General features: G+C 44.2%; 1 protein-coding gene across 7 annotated transcripts in view; it reads right to left on the reverse strand.

Moving 5' to 3' along the window:
• Positions 1 to 4,168: 4,168 nt before the first annotated feature.
• Positions 4,169 to 23,217, reverse strand: part of SEMA4G (semaphorin 4G) — a 154,073-nt gene continuing 135,024 nt past the window's right edge. For all 7 annotated transcript variants that reach the window (XM_089509740.1, XM_089509746.1, XM_089509743.1 and 4 more), the window contains 7 exons: positions 20,362 to 20,531; positions 16,498 to 16,642; positions 12,757 to 12,979; positions 11,060 to 11,175; positions 8,012 to 8,166; positions 7,113 to 7,174; positions 4,169 to 5,330 (listed from right to left, as the gene is read on the reverse strand). In XM_089509740.1, the coding sequence (XP_089365866.1) occupies positions 4,474 to 5,330; positions 7,113 to 7,174; positions 8,012 to 8,166; positions 11,060 to 11,175; positions 12,757 to 12,979; positions 16,498 to 16,642; positions 20,362 to 20,531 (1,728 nt within the window). In that variant the 3' untranslated portion in view covers positions 4,169 to 4,473. The remainder of the gene's footprint in view (positions 5,331 to 7,112; positions 7,175 to 8,011; positions 8,167 to 11,059; positions 11,176 to 12,756; positions 12,980 to 16,497; positions 16,643 to 20,361; positions 20,532 to 23,217) is intronic.

A 23,217-nucleotide genomic window follows, 5' to 3' on the forward strand; every position in this document is an offset into this window, starting at 1 on the left:
TTCTAGACTGATTTATGCTGCTGCCAAGACAAACAGAGTGAATTGGATAAAATGAAGAAATGCTGAGCAACACGATAGGCTTGAAAACTGGAATGGTTCTCAGTAGGTATCCTTGAACTTGCCACCAATTTGCAGCTGCTATAGAATTAAACCCATTCTGGAGTTTTCCACTGTCATGCCAGATTCATAACGAATCAAAGCTATCCTTTTCACAGAATCCAAGCTAGAAGAAAGGCAACACTGGTTGTGAATACACACTGGGCAGTTAGGTTTCATTTCCCAGCCCTACCTGGAGATCCCTAGTCATCTGTCATTCAAGTACTAACCCAGTCTGATCCCAAATTATTTTTTCACAATTATATGCAACCAAGTTTGTTCCAGGTGATATGGTGGTTGAATTGTGTGTATGTCCTGATTTGTAAAATTTTAAGAATTTGAATAAATGGTCATGCAAGACAATTCTGCTTTTTCAGGTGGTTTGCAGGGGTGGAAAAATGGTTTAAGATTCACTTCATGAATAGGTTAGATTATAAGGGGATACTTTATAATGCTAATGTCTCCAAGTACTAATTCAGCATAAAATGAAATATAAATCAGGTTCCTCAAAGTCCCATAGAAGACCATGATGATGGTGACAGTAACTTAGTATTTATACTGCACCTTTCTTAAGCACTAAACACAGATTATTCTAGAAATCCTTACAACACTGTAGAGTGGGTTAGCATTATTACCCCTTGTACTGCTGATGAACTGGATTCTGAGGGACTTCATGCCAGATTACTCCTGGCTGACTCATTAGGAGCTTTCTGCCTGTAAATCATTGCTTTCCCATCACAAACCTATCATTTTTTACACACTGGTCACCGTGAGAGATGAAGGCTTCTGTTCATCCATATGGGCACATAGCTTTATGTTGCTGGCCTTTTGGACTGGACCTAGAAGAATGGAGAGGAACCTCAGGCTCCAATGCTGAATCCAGCTCTCTGGGCTCCCCACAGATGGCTACAGCCCTTTCTACATCACACCACTGTTACCAGCTTTCCAACTTTTGTACTATTTTCTTCCCCATTTTAAAATGTTGAAAGTCTCACCTAAGGCTTAGTTGTAACTTCATGATTTTTTTTAAAAAAAACCCCAAGCTGTTATTTTTGATTCTACTGTTGCTTTTGGACCCACCCACTACAGAATCATAGACTCATAAGAGATGGAAGTGGTCCTCTCAGTCATTGGGTTCAACCCCCTCCTCAGTGTAGGATCTCCATCCAGAGCATCCCAAGCAGGTAGCTCTTCAGCTTCTTTTTTAAGAGGGGACCCCACCATCCAGGGACATAGCCAGGATTTTGGGAATGGAGGGTCCCAAAAAACAGACTAAGTGCCACCATTATAATGGGGCTTGGGTGCGGTGGCACATACCATTCATTGTATCTAACCAAAGGGGGGTCCAGACCCCCCCGGACCCCCCCTCCGCTACATCACTTCACCATCTCACTAGGCAAATGTTTCCATTGCTGAACTGATTTCACTGTCAACTTCTAATGGTCTGTTCAATGCTGTAACTTAAAACCATTAGATGTAGCTCTATCCTCTGAACAAACAAACCTGCACCCTACTCTTCATCTCCAGAAAATATATCCAAGGGTAGTCGTGTTGGCCATATAGCAAAGTACTATACAGTATCATCTAAAATCCACAAAACAGTGATACCTTTATTAGACCAACCAAAACGCATATTGTACATGTTGCAAGCTTTTGAAGGTCCATTGGCTTCAAAAGGCAAAGGTGTTAAAAATTATAAAGAAAAAAATGATTGACAATGGTTCAGAATCATAGCCCTGCATTTGGTCAAGATGCTATGGCTGTTGTCCTCGGTTCAGGTGGTATGGAAGGGTATTTATGAAAGTGGGCCCCTCTCCCTTCTGGCCCTGTGGTTACTGGGAGAGTCAGTCCAGGAAATAAATTCAGCGTTTTCTTTGTAACAAAAGGGATTTTAGCTGCACAAAGGATTAGAGACAAACTGGCTCTCAAAGGCAGTAGCTTTTTGTCTCATGAGATTTAAAGTTTATTTCCTGGACTTCATCTCCCAGTATTCACATGGCCAGAAGGAAGAGGAGCCCACCTGCATGAATACCTTTCCATACCATCTGAACTGAGGACAACCACCACATACAGGGCTATGACCATCATGGTACTTTTTTCTTTCTTTCTCCTGTATGATTTTTAATATCTTTGCTTGATGAAGGAGCCAGTGGAGCTCCAAAAGCTTGGAACATGTATGTGCATTTTGGTTGGCCCATAAAGGTATCACTGTTTTGTGGATTTTGGATGATACTGTACCCTATTCTTTGTGACTTTCTTTCTTAAATACCTTGGGGTATTTAAATGTCATGTCGCCCCTATCTTCTTTTCACCAAGCTGAACATGCCCAGCTTGTTCAACCTTCTCATGTTTTGTTATCCAAATTTAACTTCATAAAACCTCTCAGGACTTTGTTCCATGTCTACAACCACACCTGTGCAGAACCAATCGGTGCTATGCAGCAACATGTTTCTGTCTTGCAAGTAGATATCTAACCTGGTAATGGAACAAAGTCCTGAAAGGTTATCTAAAATTAACTTTGGTCTCTAGACTGAAAAGATACCATACCCTTGCTGCGGAGTAGAGAACATGTAGTCCTCCTCCAGATGATGTTGGACTGCATCTCCCATCATTCAATAGCTATGTTAACAATACTGGGGGGAAATTGTCATCCAAAACCAGGGAGCCAGAAGATGCCCACTCATACCCTAGGGAACTTCTGAGCCCTCTCAGAGAGACTGCTCTTTCCATCCTATACCAATGTGGCTACCTTGAAGAGCTGAACCCTGTGAACTTTGGAAGATGTCAGTCTCAACTCTTTCTCCTGGTAAACCAAACAAATCATAATCCATCCAGGAGAAACTGTAACAATTCAAAAAGAGACCAGGAGCAAAATTATTATTCTTGTACGCCAGACAAGCCAAGGCTTGCTGAAAAAATTCTGAAGATTCTCAAAATGAAATTTAGTGTTCTGCCACAATCACTGTAGGAGACCTATAGTAAGAGCAGTACAAACACAATCACTTTCAAAACAGCAGGAAAGAGTTTATCAAGATGCTTTTGCACTGCAGTTCCCATCCAGTATTCGGTGGTGTGGAATCACAGGAGTTGTGGCCCAACATCTGGAGGGCTACATGCTCCCCCAACCTTGCTTAGATAAATAGATCATAACCCAAATTCTGCCAAGGGTACCATTTCCCAGGGCTTCACTTACACAAAGAAAGGCTGGTCATTCTCAGCTGTTGAATCCACTCTACTGCTTTTCACTACAATAGTGTTAATTAAGTCTATGGCCTGTAAGCTATACTTACATTTTTAGAAGTTATTCATGGTCATAACTTTCTCTTGTTCCTGGACATTAAAGATATGCAGTTCCCAGCAGCAATGAGAAGCATTGTCAATGGTAAATAATTATGAGAATTCAAATCCAACATCTGGAGGGCCACACCTAGTCACTCCTGATATAAATACACTTGTCCCTCCATATTCACTAGGGTTAGTGGCACAAGACCCCCATGGATATGGAAAAATCACAAATAACAAAAACACCATGTTTTTACCTGAGAGGACATCTCTCTAGGAATCTCTAGGTCCTCCAATGCAACTCCGTGGACAACGTCTGACAGACACTGACCATAGAACTGCGCTGGAGGAGCTATAAATGCTTAGTGGAGTGTTCTCTCTAGGAATCTCTACGTCTTTCAGTGCAACGTTTGGTTAAAGATGACCATAGAGTTGCACTGGAGGACCTAGATATTCCTAGAGAACATATCAATCAAATCCGTGAATAATCAAATCCGCAAATATCAAAGTTGCAAATATGGAGGGATGTGTATTTAGGTTATATTCAAAACATAACCTAACAATAAAGACTGACTCGGGGGGATGGCAACCTGGGCTTTATAAAGAGTTGTGTTACCTACCTTTCAAAATCAGAACATCTCATCCTCCATTGCCTTTCTGGCTAGTTGGAGGGGCTGTAGACAGAAAACTCCCACCACCCAGTTTGATTCACAGCTTGATTCTCCATCCAAGCCACTGGCACACTCAGACATGCTCCAAGGGGCAAGGTAGAGTCATCCAGACAAATCCAACAGATCTTTGTGGATCCTGTTTATCGATTATCCTTTTATATATAAATATAATTCCCATTTAAATAGATTTTTCTTTTTTACAGTAATTGGAAAACAAAACAATCAATGCCAACAAAAAGACAACAACCAAAACAAAACTGAATAGAATAAAAGAGGAAATGAGCACGGAGTCTGTGGCGGCTCCGGAGGGCCGCTCCGGAGGTAGTTGCTGAGTCATAACACTGGTTCTGTTGGAAGGGGGAGCGGGAATCACAGAGGACTTTGAGGAATCAGTTCAGCAAAGTGGGCTCCCTGGGACCCTCCCCTACACGGAGCTCTCATCCAGCTTTTCTACCAGCTGTGTGTGTTTCCGCTTCTCCAGGATCTTGCTCAGCTCCTCAGTAAAGGAGTTGTACAGTGGTGAAGTGCATGGCTCCTCGTTCTGCCGCAGGAGCATGTAGCTGTTACCGTTCATCTTGCGCAGCATGTTGGGCAAGGTGGGGATGCCGTTGGTGAACTCAGCGGGCAGTGGAGGAGGGGGTGGGGGTGGGGCGGGAGGAGCATCCTTGGACGGGGATGCCAGCATGGGGGCTTCCCCAGGGATGATCTGAAGACAGCCATCAGGGAAGATGCCAAGGTCCTCTTCCTCTTCCTCCTCTGGGCTGCCTTTGCCCACACAGTTTGAGGAAACAGTCTGCAGCTCCACACTGGAGGCCTGCGGGACCCTGAGGCTGTACTTGCCCTTGCGTTTCTGCAGACAGGAAATGTAGAGGAGTGCCACACTCAGCACGAAGCACAAGCCCCCCAGCACTGTTATGACTGCAATGTAGATAAACTTCATATCCCCATAAGCATAGCTGGCAGCGTGCCAGGATGGATGGGCCATTGTGGGGGGCAGCTGCGGCACCAGCTGCTCAGGAAGAACGGTGAGGGCATAGGAAGCCACCAGGGCCCGGAGGCCATTCTCTTCGGCATAACACTGGTACTCCCCACTATACTCAAGCTGCATATTCGTCACCAGCAGCCCATCCACTCCCAAGCGAAAGCGGCCTTGCCCATCCTCAGCCAGCACTTCTGTGCCATTCACCAGCCAAGTTGCTCGTGCCAGGTTGGATGTCTGCTCGCAAGGGAGAAGCACATCATCGCCACGTAGCACTGTCCGGTTTTTCTGTACAGGTGTGGCTGCAGAAGACATAAAAAGAGGAAAGGGCTCACACACACAAACCAACAACAGCTGGCCAGGGGAGTAAGCAGAGCATTGCTGAATATAGTAGATAAGAGATATAGCTGGGAAATGTTATTGCTCTGGATTACAGTAAGCATGGCCAATTCTGGGACTTGAACTCTAAGAAAACAACTTTTTCAAGCTTTGGGAAGAGGCTGTTTGAATTCTCAAAGTGAAAGAGACAGGACATTCAAAGGTCTTGAGAAGGGCAGTTAAAAAGATTTTGCCATTTAGGAATGTCAATTTTCTTGTCCTTCCCATCCCTTGGCACCTTTTAAAAAGAAATTCCTTGCTACTTTGAAAAAGATTAGGTTATCTGAGGGCAATATCTGGTGAAATATCAGACATCTGAGCTTGCATGGACACAGGTTCTCATGGTCTGGAGATGGCTAATACTCTGAATGCTGCTGACAATATCTCTCTTCCATGGCTATTTCTTCTAAGGTATATATCTTCCATCTGTGCCGTAATTCCACGCTCTTCTCTTGATCTACATTTTTGCAAAATCAACTTAAAAGAAATGCAATTTTGAAAGAAGAAAGAGTCCATAACATAAAGAACTGTATCAGAGTAGTTTTAATAGGCATAATTCACTATGTGCACATTATCTGATGTTTTGTTGTAGTTGTTACACTAGCCCTATGCTGAAGATAACTGGGTGATTGAGGGTAAACATATTTTTTGATGTGGGACAGGAAGGAGATGAAAAACAGATGGCTTGCCTCTCTTCCAAGTAAAGGTGGGAAGCAGATTAACTGTTCCTTTTGGGTGATCCTTTTCTCTGTCTAGAGTAGGGGTTCCCAACCTGGGGGTTGCAACTCCTTCAGGGGTTGATCGACCCTTTCTCGGGGTTGCCAGGTTGGGACTCACCCCTCCTCCTTCTCCTCCTCCACACTGCCAGGCGTACTTTGGCCTACCACCTCCTCCTCTTTCTCCATGTGGTGGCGCCACTGCCACTGCATGGGGCTGGAGCTGCCTCCTCCTCCTCCCCCTCCTCCCCACGGCCGCCGCCACAGCTACTGCCACCACGCGGGGCTGGGGCTGCCTCCTCCTCTCCCTCTTCCTTGCAGCCGCCACCACTGCCACCACCGCGTGGGGCTGGGGCTGGGGCTGAGGCTGCCTCCTCCTCCTCCCCACGGGCTCCACCACTGCTGCCACTGTGTGAGGATGGGGCTGGGGCTGCCTCCTCCTCCTCACCGCTTCATGGCAGCCGCCGCTGCCACTGCCACCTCCTTTCCCTCCTCTTCCTCCACACGGCTGCCACCATCACCACCACTGCGCAGGACTGCTGCTGCCACTGCTATTACAGCAGCAGCGGAAGCCCTGTGTGATGGCAGTTGTGGTAGGTCAGAGCAGATCTGGCCGGTGTGGAGGAGGAGGAGGGGTGAGGAAGAGGAGGCAGAGACGGAGGGGCTTCCAGCAGCCTTTGAGGCTGGAAGTCCTGCCTCTTCTTCCGGCCAGCGGCCTCCTTGATTAGTTGGGAGGCCAGGAAGAGGACTTCTGACCACAAAGGGCGCTGGGGCTTGTAGGCGGCCAGAAATCCCGCCCCTTCCTGCCCTCCCAACCCATCAGAGAGTCCACCGGGTGGAACTTTCGGTCGCAATGGGGGTCACGACCCAACAAAGGTTGGGAACCTCTGGTCTAGAGCACCAGTCAAAGGTATCACAGATAAGACTCCCCTACCAATATGCTCCCCCTGCTCAAGTAGAAGGCCAAGGAATGGAAGCAATTAACCTTACCCTGTGCAGAGTAATTCAAGCAGCCCATGTTGCCATGCAGTACATCCTGGATCAGCAGAGACCTGAGCAACATTAAGTAGGACTTTAATCAGTTGGGAAAGTCTTATATAGCAGTAACATACAGCACTCACCTGATGAAATCTATTACAGATAATAATACACTCATGAGCACACTCTTACGTACTCCAGCAAATATGCCTCAATGCCCATTCTTTATGACATAAGTAGGGAACCTGTGGCCTTCCAGATGTTGATGGACTGCGCCCTCCACCATCTTTCCCCATTAGTCATATTGGGAGAGGCTGATGGGAATCTGAGTCCAACAACATCTGGAGGACCCCACTTCTGTCATAAGCAAAACATTATGCACAGCTTCCCCACACTCCAAAATATGCACCATAGGCTTCACAGATATCTTCCAAAGAAAAGTAAACATTTAACCTATTTTATTTAAATCTGTCTATATTGGTCTTTTATGAATTCGTTTAGAATTTAAGACTGCTGCCTTATAATTTTATGTATTTTTCTATGATTGCTCCTGTTGTAACCATTTCATTTTTTGAAAATAGTTCTTGAGCTTCTTATTTTTATGCATACTATCAAATCGAAGCGGACTATTATGAGACACTCAGGTATTCAAAGAAGTCACAGAAGAGTTATATTGGATACCCTCGTTTGACTGAATGAGAGCAGGGGGAAGCCTGGCACAAAACATTATATTATTCCAAAGGTCCAATAGGCTTGACACAGGCCTCAATACAGCAGCTGCAGTGCATCAGGCTTCACCATCACAAAACCCCAGTTTCATTAAGACATGAAAAACACAGGTCTTGGCCCTAAACACATTCACTCTTTTCCAGTCATTGCTCCCAATCTGTTCTTAATTCATATTCCCATACCTGTCCAGTGCTTCATCTAGTTCTCGACATTTCTCACCATCCCAGCCACAGTAGGGATCCCGGGCCAAGATACAATCGAAGCAGGAAATATATCTTCTGCAGGTGGACATTGGCAACTGCAGGACTCCACTCTGGGTCCCTATATACAAATTTCGCTGTAAAGAGAGTACAGAGAGGAAATGTACTTAACATAGATGCCCTGGAGCATCACAACAGGACAGGAGATTGGTGGGAAAGATGTCCCCAGGAGATGTTGATGGAGTGCAGGTATCATCTACCATAGTCAGCTGAGTCAATGATTAGAGATGATGGGAGCTGTAACCCAACATCCAGGGAGTTCCTTGTTCCCCACTACTGCTAGAGAACCATCTGGTCACACCCTGTTCAGCTGCACAGTAATGAATGGGTTAATGAATTATGATTAAAAGTAAATGAAAGAGATAATGTTCAAAGGTCCAGATTAAAGGCAGAACAGCTAAAGGTGTCTCAGTACTCAGACAGGAAGCCAAAGAATCAGTAACACTGATATTTTACCAAGTGGGGAGGTGCACAGGAGTCGGGGCCAATTTCTCCCCAACCACTACAGGGCAACCCCAAACAAACCTCCCATGTTATTAGCAGTATCTCAGCCACAACAGAAGAAGTTGTCATTTTGGCTGGGATATTAGGGAATTCTGTGTTTCATTGTTAGTGCACATTTTCATATGCCTGGTTTTGGGGTGAAATATCACACAAAATATTTTAAAAATTGAGAATTCAGTGAGCTTTGGGCCCTACAAGTGAGGTCACATCTGAGCCACACCTTCCTCATGCTCCCTTACAGACATCAACAAGCTACATCCTCCTCAGGATTACAGACAGGAGTTTGTCCACTGGGACAAACTGGGATACTGGGATATAAGCCAGATTCTTCAGAAAGCTGGAATCATATATAGCTGTGTGTATGTGCCCTCAAGTAACCTGTCAACTTATGGCTACCCTATGAATTTCATAGGTTTTCTTAAGCTAGGAATATTTAGAGGTGGTTTTACCAGTTTCTTCCTTTCAAATATAGCCCACAGCACCTGGTATTCATTGATGATCTCTCATTCAAGTAGTAACTAGGGTTGAGCCTGCTTAGCTTCCAAGATTAGACAGGATTGAATGTCTTTAGAGATGAGATGTCTCATCTTTACCTAGCTAGTAGTTTATCTTCATGTGATAGTGAAGGGAAGCGAAAGGGTCCCATTTTGTCCAGCAGAGGGCAGCAGAGTTACAGAGCAAGATGGTGGCGTCATCCATGCAGCTCTTTATCCTGCGAGGCTCAAGGTGACTATGCTCTATCCGTCACCCTCCAGATGTGCTGCACTACAACTCCCCTCATCCCAATGCTGGACAAAGGTTTTCAAGGGTGTTCCTCTTTGCCCATCTCCTAGTCTACAGAGCTTTTTCTCCAAAGCTACTTTTGTGTCACAAAAGCTGGGGCAGAGTTGCATTCCTTGTTGAGTGTGGGAGATGTTTCCAATGAAAGAGGAACCAAAGCAGCCAAGAAAACAGGAACCATGTCTCCCTCCTCTCCACCCACATTCCTTTCTTTAACAAGCAACCTGACATGCAGTGCTGGTGTTTACCAGGTAAAGCATTCCCCACTCCTTTTATCTCCAAGGCAGGAAAAGCATCACCAACTAAACACCTGCAGATCAGGCTGCTGGTTGAAGCAAGGCACAGGAGCAGGGCCAATACAAAGGTGACAATCCTCATAGTCTCCCAGGGCTAAGAGGGGCACGCAGGACAAGCCTTCACAAAAATAGCTTACTTACAGCAGCTTTCTACAGTCCAGCATCCTTTTGTTTGGTTGGATTACAACCCTTAGGAATCCATGCTGGCATGGCCAACACATCTAGAAGCCGCAAGGTTGGGGAAAGTTTGTCTTAGAGGTAGAACACTGCCCCACCTTGCAGCCCTTCACACAAGTTACAACTCATAGGTCAGGCAAACTGAACTTTAAACCTTTGTTACACAAGAAAGGAACTAGAAAATCAGCTAGAAACAGGACTGGACTCTTTAATGTAACAAGAATGGGTGTATTCAGTGTTTGCTGAAAGAGACATAAAGCCAACCTTCTGCCTACTGATTTTCTGCCTATCACGTAAGTTGTTAAAGGTACAGAATATCTGTTAGGAAAATAAAAACCCAATGTAACACTCCTAACTTGGAATGGCAGGATCCTAGAGGCTGGGATGGGAAGGATTTAAACTTGAGAATTTAACTGCTTGACAAGTAACAGGGAATAGTATAGCAAGCTGCAAAATGAAAAGCCAAGGACTTCAACAAGCCAGCCAGCAGAGTACAGCACATAGCAGGCCCTCAGACAGCTGAGTTAATATATTGGGTGGGGGCAGTTTAGTGAAGGGCAAGAATAAATAATCACCCTCAAGGCACTGCTTTATCTGGGGCTGCCCATTTTGCAGATATGACAGGAGTTGGAATGCACAAGAGGAGAAAAAGCAACAACACCCACATTCTATCTTAGAACTCCCATCCCTACCCCCCACCAAAAAAAAAAAAAAAAAAAAAAAGCTAAGAGGATAACCACACCTTGACTGATGGTTTATTAATGCTGATAGTATTCTGCCACTGTGGTGGCTAATTAGAAAGGTGAACATTCCCATCTTATGAGTGTATCTGAGTGCTTTCACCCATGGAGGTCTGACAGAGAAGAGCCAGGTGTTGGTTAGAGATGACGTTAAGACTCTTCTGGCTTGGTCCCCTAATTGTCAGCAGCAGACCTACTGCTGTGAGAATTTGCTTACTGTGCTTCAACCTTTTTTTAATGCACTGGTTTTTAACAGGACACAAGGACCCTCAAGGAAGCCTTCTCTAAACTGTTGCCCTCCAAATGCGTTTGGGCTACAACTCTAGAATCTCCCAGTTAGTGGAGCTTAAACCAAGGGTATCTAAGAGTTTCAGTCCAACTCATCTAGAAGGAACCAGGTCAGAAAGGATGCTTTCAGGTACGGCATCCAAAGGCATTTTGGTGGGCGTGTGTGAGTCTGATGCCACCACTACCTGCTGTTTTGAAATGATGAGGTTCTCCACAGGCTGGGGAACTCTGAAGGCCTGTATCTCCTCTATGATGTGGACTGTAGAACCAAGGACTACAGCCTTATGTATCCAGCCATTACCTGGGGAGAAAGAGTCAGAGTCAAAATGGCAGCAAGGCAATTATCCATACTCTCTCTTCAGCAACATACATATCAAGATCCCATATCACTGAGTATAGCATAAAACTTCTGCATGTAAAACTATTTTACAGCTCCCCAATCATCACCCTCACGACTAATTATTTCTCCGCAACAGCCCTCTCCATGGCCACTCATGGGCTGGTGCAGAGTTCGGGGGGGGGGGGGTCAGAAAAGTGTATTGCTATATTGCCCCCGCCAGATGTAAAACAATGACATCATATGCTGAGATCTACCAAAGTTCTGAGCTGGCTAAAAGAAGACAGCCAGATACTTATCTGATCCCATCCACTCTCCACCAGCCACTGAACAGCTGGAAGGTGCTATTGCTGTGAAAGGGAGTTTTGGGGGCCTTTGCTCATTGCAAAAAGTGGAAGATAATGCCAAATTTTGCAACAAACAAAAACAGATTACATAGGCATATGTTAGGCTTATACAGTAGGCCCTTGGTATCTACTGTGAATACCAAAGTCTGTGGGTGTTCAAGTCCCATTATATATAGTGGATGGTAAAATGATGTCCCTTATATCAATATTTTTGATTAAAAATATTTTAAAAATATTTTCAAACTGTGGATGCTTGATTCTACAGATAAAGAATCTGTAGATACAGAGGGCTGACTATACTTTCTATTTCACTAACAGGATGGTGGTCTCAGTGTACAAACTCTGCGTATTATATTCTGTATCCAGTTGGCAGGTGAGAGTTTCAGATTTACGAGAAACACTAGAATGCCCAAGTCTTGTACAGCTAGTCTGTAGGGTATTTCTGAGGTGCAAACAACGATTATTCCAGGCCCTACCCCAGCATTAGATCAAGTGAGGCAGTCGCTTCAGGCAGTGCAGCACAGTGAGCTAATCTGTTGCTTGATTTTCTAGGTGATTTCACCCACACAATGCCTGGCTCTGGGGACCTTCTCAGCCTGGCATTCAGAAAGTCACCAGTTCTGTGCTGAGATCCACAAGACACTTTTTTGTGACCAGCAAGGCTCTGACACAGAACCTCTGTGCCTCTGGAAATAATGTGATGACATAATGAAGGAATTCCATTGGTGGAAAGGAGGCAGGTAGCACTTTGCTTTCCACCTCAGGCAGCAGAAAAGCCTGAGCCACCCAAAATTAGTCACAGCTCTTTTCCCTTCACTCCTCATCTTCACAATAGTCTGAACTGTACTTTTCAAGGGGTTAATTGAACTCCATAACTGCCACTAAATTAGGATTTCCAAAGATCCATAGTGAAATTTCATTATTTTCATAATGCCAACTCTCTGTTCTTAGAGCAAGTTCCCAAGCCTTGATGGCATTTAGTCACTTTATCATGAAGAAACTATTTTTAAGAAGAATGGGACTCCCAAAAATGGACAGCCTGTCTGCAGCACAGTGGAGGTATAAAGTGGAAAAGAAAATTTGGAAACTCTGCTGAGCAGTAAAGACTGGATGCAGAACACACAGCATAACCCCCCCACACAAAAAAAAACCCAGCACCCATATGTGTTCCCTGTTGTGTCTACTGTCTACACCCTACCTGTTCCCAAGAAAAGGATGTCATACACCTTCCCGTCAAGGGCCCGCACTCTGTCTACTGCAACTTGAGTATAGATCACATTTTTCTTCACCAATAGAGGAGCCCCATTTGCAGGTTTCACCTCTTCATACATCAGTGGGTGGAGTTTGATAAAATCCAGCACATTGTTGGGCAGGTCCTGGGAGGAGTTGTAGCCACTTTTGCGAGCACGATTGGTAATGCACTGCCAAGGGGAAACAAACATTGTTGACACATCCAGTTTCAAGTCTCTAAGATAAGGGTGGGTACAGCTGACCTGCAGGGGGCTATGCTAGGGAGAAAGAGACCTTAGCTATCACAATTAAAACTACCACCCAACTCCAGGCTTGCTAACAGCTGACCTGCAGGGAACTCAGGCAGGGAGAAAGAGACCTTGGCAGCAGCAGCATTAAAACCACCCCCCAAACCTTGGCTTGTTAACAGCTGACCTGCAGGGAGCTAAGGCAGGGAGAAAGAGACTTCGGTGATGGCATTAAAACTGCCCTCAACCCCAGGCTTGCTAACAACTGACCTGCAGGGAGCTCCAGCAACAGTGGCGGCGGCCTCTAAATCACCCCCGCCCTTCGTACCTCCAGCTACTGGTAACAGTGGGAAAGCATTGCTGACAATTTGCTTAATGGATCACCTGTTTACTTCACTAGTTCTTATTTTATCAGGACTATTTCAATTGTCTTACTCTTTGATGTACACCGCTGTGATCGCTGGAATAGCGGTATAGAAATAAAATTTTATTATTATTATTATTATTATTATTATTATTATTATTTCAAACAACAGAAACAACAATATCAAGTGACAGTACTAGGTGACAACAGTTTTGATCATCTATGTGACATTAATCGGACTTGACTAAGTCTACTCAAAACTATTGATATTGATCACCACTAGCGAACTGAAGGCCAATTGCAGCTTTAGGAACTAAACTGATAAGAAAAAAATTTGATGGGTTTACTCGAATGATGGGTTATCACCAAGTTATTTGAACATTTTGAATAGTTCTTGCATTTTATCTAGGCAATGTTCAAGTTCACTGCTTGCTATAGTGTACATGTTTTCCCTGCTGTCTATCTTTTTGCTGCTGATCTTCATCTTGTTAACTTTTTCTCTTTTATGGCTCCTGCTCTTCATTCTAATTTAGTATCTATCAGATGCCTTCCTCCCTCACAGTTTTCTTTTGCTTATTCTTTGTGGAATTGTCAATCAGGTGCTTCAAAAGCTGAGGCAATCCATGGTCTTTTTTCTTTCTAAATCTTTTCACCTCCTTACCCTCACTGAAACTTGGATTTCTGATTATGATATTATAACCTCCGCTGCCCTCTCATTTGGAGGTCCTTATACTAGCCACCAAAAGGGTAGAGGAGGAGGAGTTTACTTTTTGTTATCTCATCTATGGCAGTTTCAATTATTATCATTTCCTCAGACTCACTGATTTTCTTCATTTGAGTCTCATGCAATTAAACTTTTTTCACCTTTCCAGATGAGGGTTGCAGTTGTCTGTCATCCACCTGGACCATCAGCCAAGTTCTTTTCTGATTTCGATTCCTGGCTGACGTATTTTTTGTAAGATGATGTTCCAATTTTAATCATGGGGGACTTTAATATCCATATGGACAACATTAACAATCCTAGCACCACATGTTTTAGTTCTCTGCTTTCTTCCTTTGGTTTGGAACTGTGCTCTAATTCACCTACTCACTCTCTTGGACATTGTCTAGACTTAGTTCTTACTAAAAACGTGCAATGTCAAAATATGTGGCTATTGAATTTCTGCTATCCAGCCATCATCTTATTTCTTCGGCCCTCACTCATAACCCACCTCCTCACTGAACTACTCAATGCTTTTTTAGAAACTTCCTATTAATTCTGAGATATTTGGCCAGGCATTGGAATCTTCTCTATCATCTTTAAACCTTGCTAACTATGTGGATTTAGTCCTCTCTCTCTTTAACTCCACATTATCTCAAACTCTTGACTGTTTTGCCCCTTTATTAACTCCTACGACATCTTCTACTAAGTAATAGCCCTGACTTAACTCCGGTCTTTCAGAATCTCCAATCCTGTTCTTGAGCAGCCGAGCGCTTATGGAAAAAGTACATTGAATTGGCTGACTTTTATTCATTATAAATTTGTTCTCTGTTCTTACTCATTTGCTATTTCTTTGGCAAAATAGAATTATTATGTATCATTGATTAGTGCTAACGAGTGGTACCCTCAGTGTCTTTTTTTCTACCTTCAACACTTTGTTAAGGCCTTCGCTTTCACCAGTTCCTTTCTTATTTTCTCCTAATGATTTTGCTACCCACTTTATTGCCAAGATTGTTTTAATTCACTCTACTCTGATAGTCCTTGACTCTCCTTCTATTCCAGTACGTATCTCAACCACACATATTGGCAAAATTCTCTGCTTTTTCTCCAGTCTCCCTAGAGGAACTATCTAGGCTACTGAATTTATCCAAGCCATCTACTTGTTCTCTTGACCCAATTCCATCTCGTCTACTAATTTCTGTTGCTCCTTCTATTTTCTTCTGCCTTGAATTTATCCAAGCCATCTACTTGTTCTCTTGACCCAATTCCTTCTCGTCTACTAATTTCTGTTGCTCCTTCTATTCTCCCTTCTCTTCTCTGCATTATTAATCTCTCCCTTTCTATTTGCTCTTTTCCTTCTGCCTTCAAACACGCTTTGGGCTCTCCCAGTGATGGTGAACCTTTTACAGACCAAGTGCCCAAACTGCAACCCAGACCCCACTTACTTATTGCAAAGTGCCATGTCCCTCTGGCTTTCTTGTAAGAAACTCTGGCAAACTCTGTGCTAGGGCGACAGCATGTGTGCCCACAGAGAGGGCTCTGAGTGCCACCTCTGGTATGCGTGCCATAGGTTCACCATCACTGGAGACTCTCTCCCATTCTGAAGCAGCCTTCACTAGGTTTTCTTTTGTTGTTTATTTCTTTTTTTACCTGATTTTAGTCATTATGACACTGAGATTGGGGAGAAGGCTGTACTTGGAAAGGGAGAGGAGAATACAATGAGACTACGTGACTGCCCAAAGCCAGCAGGGCTACTGGAATACAGTCATCCCTCCATATTTGCGGCTTTGATATTTGCGGATTTGATTATTCATGGATTTCATTAATATGTTCTCTCTAGGACTGTCTAGGTCCTCCAGTGCAACTCTGTGGTCAACTTTAACTAAAAGTTGCACTGAAAGACCATTTGTAGCTATTCCAGTGCCATTCTATGGTCAGTGTATGTTGGACATAGACCACAGAGTTGCACTGGAGGACCTAGACATTCCTAGAGAGGTATCCTTCAGGTAAAAACATGGTGTTTTTGTTATTTGCGGTTTTTCTATATTCACAGGGGTCTTGTTCCCCTAACCCTAGCGAATATGGAGGGACAACTGTACATGTGCAATCAGGGGCCTATTCATGGGATTTCCCTGTGAATGAAGGATGCCTTAACTACGCTTCAGAGACAGAGCAGCCACGCTTTGGAGGCGATGGTATAAATATCACCAAAAGTAACTTTTTCTGCTTTAATCACCATGTAAAAGCCCTGTGTGATAAAGTCCCTCCTCTTAGCCATTAGACTCCTTGAGGGAAGGACTTTATGTGTGTGTGTGTATGTACATATGCAAGAGAGATATTGAGAGACTCTCACTGCCTTTATCTAGGATGAGAGGCAAAGCAAATACATTAACTTACTGCTCCTGGCCGGGGCTCAGGCACGTCTCCATTGTATTGAGACCATTTGCGAGTGGAGTCCTGGTATTCCATGTATGTCCCTTGGAAAGCTGCCCGCATCTCAGAGATGTTGTATCGGCAGACAGCGGACACCTCCATGCTCCTCCTGGAAGATAGGGAGAAATGGCCTTCAAGCAAATCTGCAACTTTCCGCTTCTCACTAAATCCCGAGTCCACATAAAGCAGAGGTGATCTGACTGCTCTTGTGAGGAGAGAGATTCTGCCAAGATTTGCCCAAGTTACAGCTAGAGTCCTGTTAAAGGGGTACAACTGTGGAGCATTTCTAGAAGGCTTTTGCCATTCAACCAAGAGGCAAAGGCAGCACAAGAACTGCAAACTGCCAACCTGTATTTTATGTTTCCACAGTAAAGTGAGCCTTGGAACAATCACCAGGACCACCAAACAAAGGAGTATATCACACGGAGCTTTTTGGTGGTGTTGTGGCTCAGTTCCAGCTCACTTCCGAAGTGATTGCACTTCCAATGATGTGGTTTCATGTCATAAACTGACTGTTTTATCAGACGCCATTGATTTTTATGGGAGCCTCTTGCGAATTGCTTCAGCAGTGTTTCTGAAGCCACCCCTCATTTTGGTAAAAACGGGAAAAAAGTGACTCCAGAGAATTCGCTTCCAGGCTGCCTTCGATTGCACTGCGATTTGGTCTGGTGTGAAAAAGCACTCCAATGCCACCCCTCTTGGCCCCTGCTTCCTGCTCCGTCATTCCCCTCCTCCTCTTTCATGCCATCTCCTCCTCTCTGCCAACCAGCCAATCCCATCATCCCCTGCGTCCTCCTAGACCCTGATCTGCTCCCCTCCTTCAGCCTCCCACCAATCCCATCATCCCCTGACTGCTCCTGCATCCCAATCCGGGCCCCAGAGACCCCCAGCGAGCTAACCAATCATCCCCTGACTGCTCCTGCATCCTGATCCTGGCCCCAGGGACCCCCAGTGACCTATTCCATCATCCCCTGACTGCTCCTGCATACAGATCCTGGCCCCAGGGACCCCCAGAGACCTATCCCATCATCCCCTGACTGCTTCTGCATCCAGATCCTGGCACCAGGGACCCCCAGCGAGCTATCCCATCATCCCCTGACTGCTCCTGCATCCTGATCCTGGCCCCAGGGACCCCCAGCGACCTATCCCATCATTCCTTGACTGCTCCTGCATCCTGATCCTGGCCCCAGGGACCCCCAGCAAGCTATCCCATCATCCCCTGACTGCTCCTGCATCCTGATCCTGGCCTCAGGGACCCCAGTGAGCTAACCCATCATCCCCTGACTGCTCCTGCATCCTGATCCTGGCCCCAGGGACCCCCAGCGACCTATCCCATCATCCCCTGCCTTCTCCTGCATCCTGATCCTGGCCTCAGGAGTGACTGCGGATCTGAGCTGCAACCCCCCCCCCCCCCCATGTGTGATAAGGTCCAAAGATGAGCCTTCTTGTTAGCTTAGAACTGCCTGTAATCTCTTCAGGCATCTGCTATGAAGGGATCACCACTGCCTGCCCTGGGCCCTTCACTGGGAGACTGGGTCTACACTGCCACTGAAATTTCCCACAATACTTCTAACACAACACAACTCTTGAGTTATAGTAAGAAATTACAATGACAGCCTGAAACTAGTGCAATGTGAGTATGTGCATGGTGGCCTTTTATTTAAAAAACTTTCATTTTGCTGCCCATCCTTTATAAAATTCTTTGAGAGGGCTTAAGAATACAAGAAGCCAGGGAGGGAGAGAAGGAGAGAGAAAATGTCTTGGAAGCCACTTTTCCTATACCTCTGCCCATCTCGAGAATGCAGTAACATACACACACACTCATTTCCCACATGACTAGGGTGGACAAATACACCTCATCATTATGCTGACTAGGGCTGCTGGACTTGCAGCAAAACATCTTGAGGCCCACACAATTGATAGTTATACTAGGGAATACAGCCATCAAGCTCTAATAGGTTCTCCACCCAAATGTAACATTTTCTTGATGTACTTGCCATGTCTATGTGCAAAAAATATATAGTGTGTTCAAAAAAGCCTGTGAGACAGCAGAACTTCCAAAAGTGAGTATCACCAGCATTTTAGAATTATGCTGTAACCATTGCCTACACCATTTCCCACCGAAGAGATGCAAAAGTCTTGTAGGCTGAAAATAATCTGTAGTGCATAAATTTTAACAATATTGTACACACATTAGTTTATGATGTTTGCCTCAGTTTTGTACTAAATGCTTTTGTGTTAAATGCTTTTCTGGTTATATTTTTCTTGCATTGTTGCAGACTGATTCCTTTGTTTTTTGCCTTTGTTCTTGTTGTTGGGGCTCAATGTCCTGTGACAACTAATAAATATGCACGATTCACACTGGGATAGTAACTCTATGGATGCTCTTTTGCTGACAAAAACCTCCCATGCAGATGAATTTTACAAAATGATTAAGTTGCTAGTTAAGAGAAAAGAAGTTGTAAAAATTCATACTAACATCACAAGCTAAGAAAAAATTCCAAAAGCTGTCTAAGGTTTCTGTATGTCCAGTCCAGAAATGATAAAAGAAAAAGAAAACCAGCCAAGTCTGTGGTTAAAATCTCTATGGTGAATGGTATGTCCTTTGTTCCCAGTGAGGCCAAGGTGACCACAGCAAATACTGGGGTGAGTCTCCTACCCACCAATGACCATTTATTTCTTGTATATGTAAATATTATTTACCTAATCCACAGATGCTCACTCAAAGGACTTCTTCTCATAATGTGCTCTCAGTGTCTCACCTGTTCTTTGTCTACTGCAAAGTACACTCTGACAAACTGAATCCCTATCAGGTGCCAAAATATTTTCAAGGGCAAGAGGATTTTGCTGGCAACCAAAACTGAGCTCCTCCTACATTCTGCCCATCCATCTACTAGTACATATATTCGACTGGAGTGATCAATGGGAGGAAAAAGTCTGTGAATTCCAGCCACACAAAAATCCCATGCAGCCCTGTGTTTGGAACAGAGGAAAAACTCACTCCTCTCCTTTAAAAGTGAAACACAAGAAATGTATAAGGATGTAGGAAACAGTGTTGACACAGACAGGGCAGCTAAATAATAATAATAATAATAATAATAATAATAATAATAATTTATTTTTATACCGCTATTCCAGCGATCACAGCGGTGTACATCAAAGAGTAAGACAATTAAAACATCAGCATGACAATAATACAAAGTTAACATAAAAAGAATCCTTTACTGTGAAGATCAAGGATGGATTGGCATAGCTGTCTTTTCTGTCAACGTAAGTTCACTATTCTTTGGATGTTTTAAATAGTGCTTGTGAATAATACCAACGTAAGTTCAAATGGTGCCATAAAAGGTTCTGAAAACCCATCAAAAGTGTGTTGAATCCACTCCCATTGGCACAGAGCACAGGCACAGTGTGAACTGCACTGGAAAAAACCCAAGCACGTGAGGTCAGCTTCACTTGCTCTAACTCTGTCTGTCCTACTTGTGGTACGGTACAGGATGCAAGAATTGCAACAAAAGAAGGCCGGATTAAAACTGCACTCAGTATAAAAGATGAGGTCAGAACACTCTCTGCCTTGTTTTCTGTCTCATTCCTAACATTTTATTCTTGTGCCAGAGTGGGCACACTAAGAACACATGCATTTGGAGAATTACTTAAATTAACTTGGAAAATTTGGCCATTAACAACATTTGCTGGGGGATTCTGTGAGAAGTAGTTCAAAAAAGTAACAGAAAAGTTCTGGTTATTTCCAACAGGTTACAAGGCATCTTCACTGAACTGTTAACAGTGAATTCAGTATCTAACAGAGTGTAACTATGCTTGACTCACCACTGTGCTGATAAGGTGAATGTGGCATAAAAGACAGTGCTCCTCCAGTCACCATTATTCAGGCTGAAAACATCTTTGAGGACCTCATAGTAGGGAATGTAGCAGGCCAGTCTTGCTTTCATGAAGGATGTCCATTTCCTCTGGAGGATCTTCTTACCACCAAGATCACTCTGGAATGGTGGGTGAGAGAAATGCTGTTCAGTTTATCATGGTTGAACAAAATCAAGGACAAGGATAACTCTGATATAGCAGGAAGACAAAAGCAGGAAGAGAAAAATGAGCATAATGAAGAGCATGTATCAAGGCAGAAAACCTTCAACTCTCCAGATGTTTTGGACTAACTTCCAAATTCCCTTTTCCTTTGGCCATGCTGCATGGGACTCATGGAAGTGGTGAGCTAAAACATCTGGAGTGCCAAAGGTTCTTACTTTTGGAACACTCCATTAATGTTAGTTTGCTCTGTACAGAGATCTGGTCCTGTTTCTGTGACAGTTGAACTTTTCTAAAGTAGATCAGTAGTTTTCAAACTTTTAAAGTGGAACATTCAACATCTGGTACAAGAAAAGCTATTCTGGGTTTCCATTTGCCTCAAATAACAGCTGAGAAATTACTGAGTTTCTACTGTATCAAAGATCTATCAAGATCAAATGTTTAGACCCATAAATTTGCTTTCATAAAATGAAAAATGAGCCCAGACTAGTTGACCCATCCAACCACCAAGGCTTCTTTGTTGTTGTCTGCCTTTCAGACTTATGGCAACCCTAAGGAGGCCCTTTCACAGGGTTTTCTTGGCAAAATTTTATTTAGAGGGAGTTTCCTTTAGTGTTCCTCTGAGGCTGAGATAATATGACTTGCTCAAGGTCCCCCAGTGGTCCCCCAGTATCCTAGTCCAATGTTCAAACCATGCTGGCTCACAGAAGTGCTCAGCCATGGAATTTCCACTCAGCCATGGAAGCCCACTTGGACAAAGTCACACACCCGTTCAGCCTAAGAGAGAGGCAAAGGCAAACCCCCTCTGAACAAATATTGCAAAGAAAGCCCGGTCACAAGTTCACCTTTGGGTCTGCCCAAAATAAATTGGAGATGACTTGAAGGCACACAACAATGTGTCCATGAAGAGCAATGTTACTTTTTTGGAGTTCCCAGAATCTCCCAGCCATCATGGCCAGTTGTAGTCACAGTGAGTCCGTCCGTCCGTCCATCCATCCATCCATCCATCCCACACTCTGGAACTGAGAGACACCCGACTACTCCCTGCTAGTGACAAATCCCAGCAAAGCTGAGTGCAATGCTAAGGGGCAATCTGCATCAGTTCACATTTCAAGATGCAACCACATTCTCAAGTCTTTGAGAAAGCAAAGAAAACCTCATGCCAAAGATGCCAGAATTCCTGTGTAATAGTGCACATTCTTTTCACAAATCTCTAGTCCTAATCTCCTTGCCTGCTTTGTTTTGCTTTCAGGAACCTGATTTCCAGCCTGAGTGCCTGCAGCTTTAACATCTTGCCCTCTGGCTCTGATCCCCCCTCCCAGAGCTTTCTCCCTGGGAACATACTTATGTGAACTAATCAAATCGCCTCTTAACCTTGTGATCAGGCACACATCACAAGCTTCTTAAATCTCTCATGGCCAGGTTCATTCTCTCGTTTCTCTGTGTGTGCCTGCTCCAATTTTCTATTGCTGCCCTGCTTACAAAGACTGAGGTATACTCAGCCAAGGTGACTAATGCATGCATTGAGAACCACAAGGAGAGTCCTTGATGCACTTAGAACCAGTCTCATCTGTCAAAACAGATAAAAAAGGGACCCCATGCTGTCTGATTGGCTGTCCCCTATTCTTTCATGGCAGTGCCTAGAAAACTAAGGATCCCAAACTACAAAGATTTGGAGTTGTGGCAGAAAGAGGGCAACCTGTTTAGGAATATGAATTTCATGCCAACACTTTGAAGAAAGCTGGCAGCAATAGAAGAAGAGACAGCAGAAGGACTTCCACTTTGCTAACCTCCCTTTCAGAGACCTTGCGAGCAGCAGCGACAGTGCTGACTACTGCAATTATTAGAGGGAGGGAAAGAGATGGCTAATTCTGGGGCCAAGGGCACCTTGCCACCAGCACAGCCAGAAGCTTGCATCATCCCCACCTGAGCTACTCTGACTTTGGCATCACAGGCTGACAGAAATCAGTGCTTGCCCTTTTGCAGTATACACTGCAGTAGATGTGGTTAACTGGAGCTTGGAAAAAAGTTTCCTTATTGGACTACAACTCGCAGAATCCCATAGGAGTTTAGTCCAAAAAATACACTTCTCCAACTCAGTATTTATTGCATTTGCATTTCTCTAAGGAGTGACCAGGGACTGAGTTATGCATTTATCCAGAGCATGGAAGTTTCCTTTTTGGACTACAATTCCCAGAATCTCATTGGCAGATACTAGGAACAGTAGATCAACATTGGCATTTATCACACTGCATTGCTCAAAAGAGAGACTGGCATTATCCTCAATGCAAACTTGAAGGCAGGCCAAGTTAAGAGTTAAGTCACTTCATGGTCTGGAAAATTTCTGTCTCAGTAGGTATTTGAACCAAGGATTTCAGTCGTAGGCACACTTTTTGTATTGTGGAGCTCACTGGTGTTTATCACACATGAGACTGGAACTCTAAACCAAAGCGCTTCTGTAGCAGAGTCATTTCAAATCCAAGGCAATTCACGTGATGAACTATCACACGTGAAGAATGAAATTGTGGTAATTACAGGGTCAAAGTGAAGTGAGTGCACATTGTATTACCACACCGGTACATACCATGCGAATTCAACAATTCGAAATGGCACCCTTGCTCATGCTCAGTGGGGATCTGAACGCAT

Source organism: Sceloporus occidentalis, unplaced genomic scaffold (genome assembly GCF_023333645.1).
Source record: "Sceloporus occidentalis isolate IW3139 unplaced genomic scaffold, rSceOcc1.0.p SCAF_2, whole genome shotgun sequence".
In the NCBI taxonomy this organism is placed as follows: Eukaryota; Metazoa; Chordata; class Lepidosauria; order Squamata; family Phrynosomatidae; genus Sceloporus; species Sceloporus occidentalis.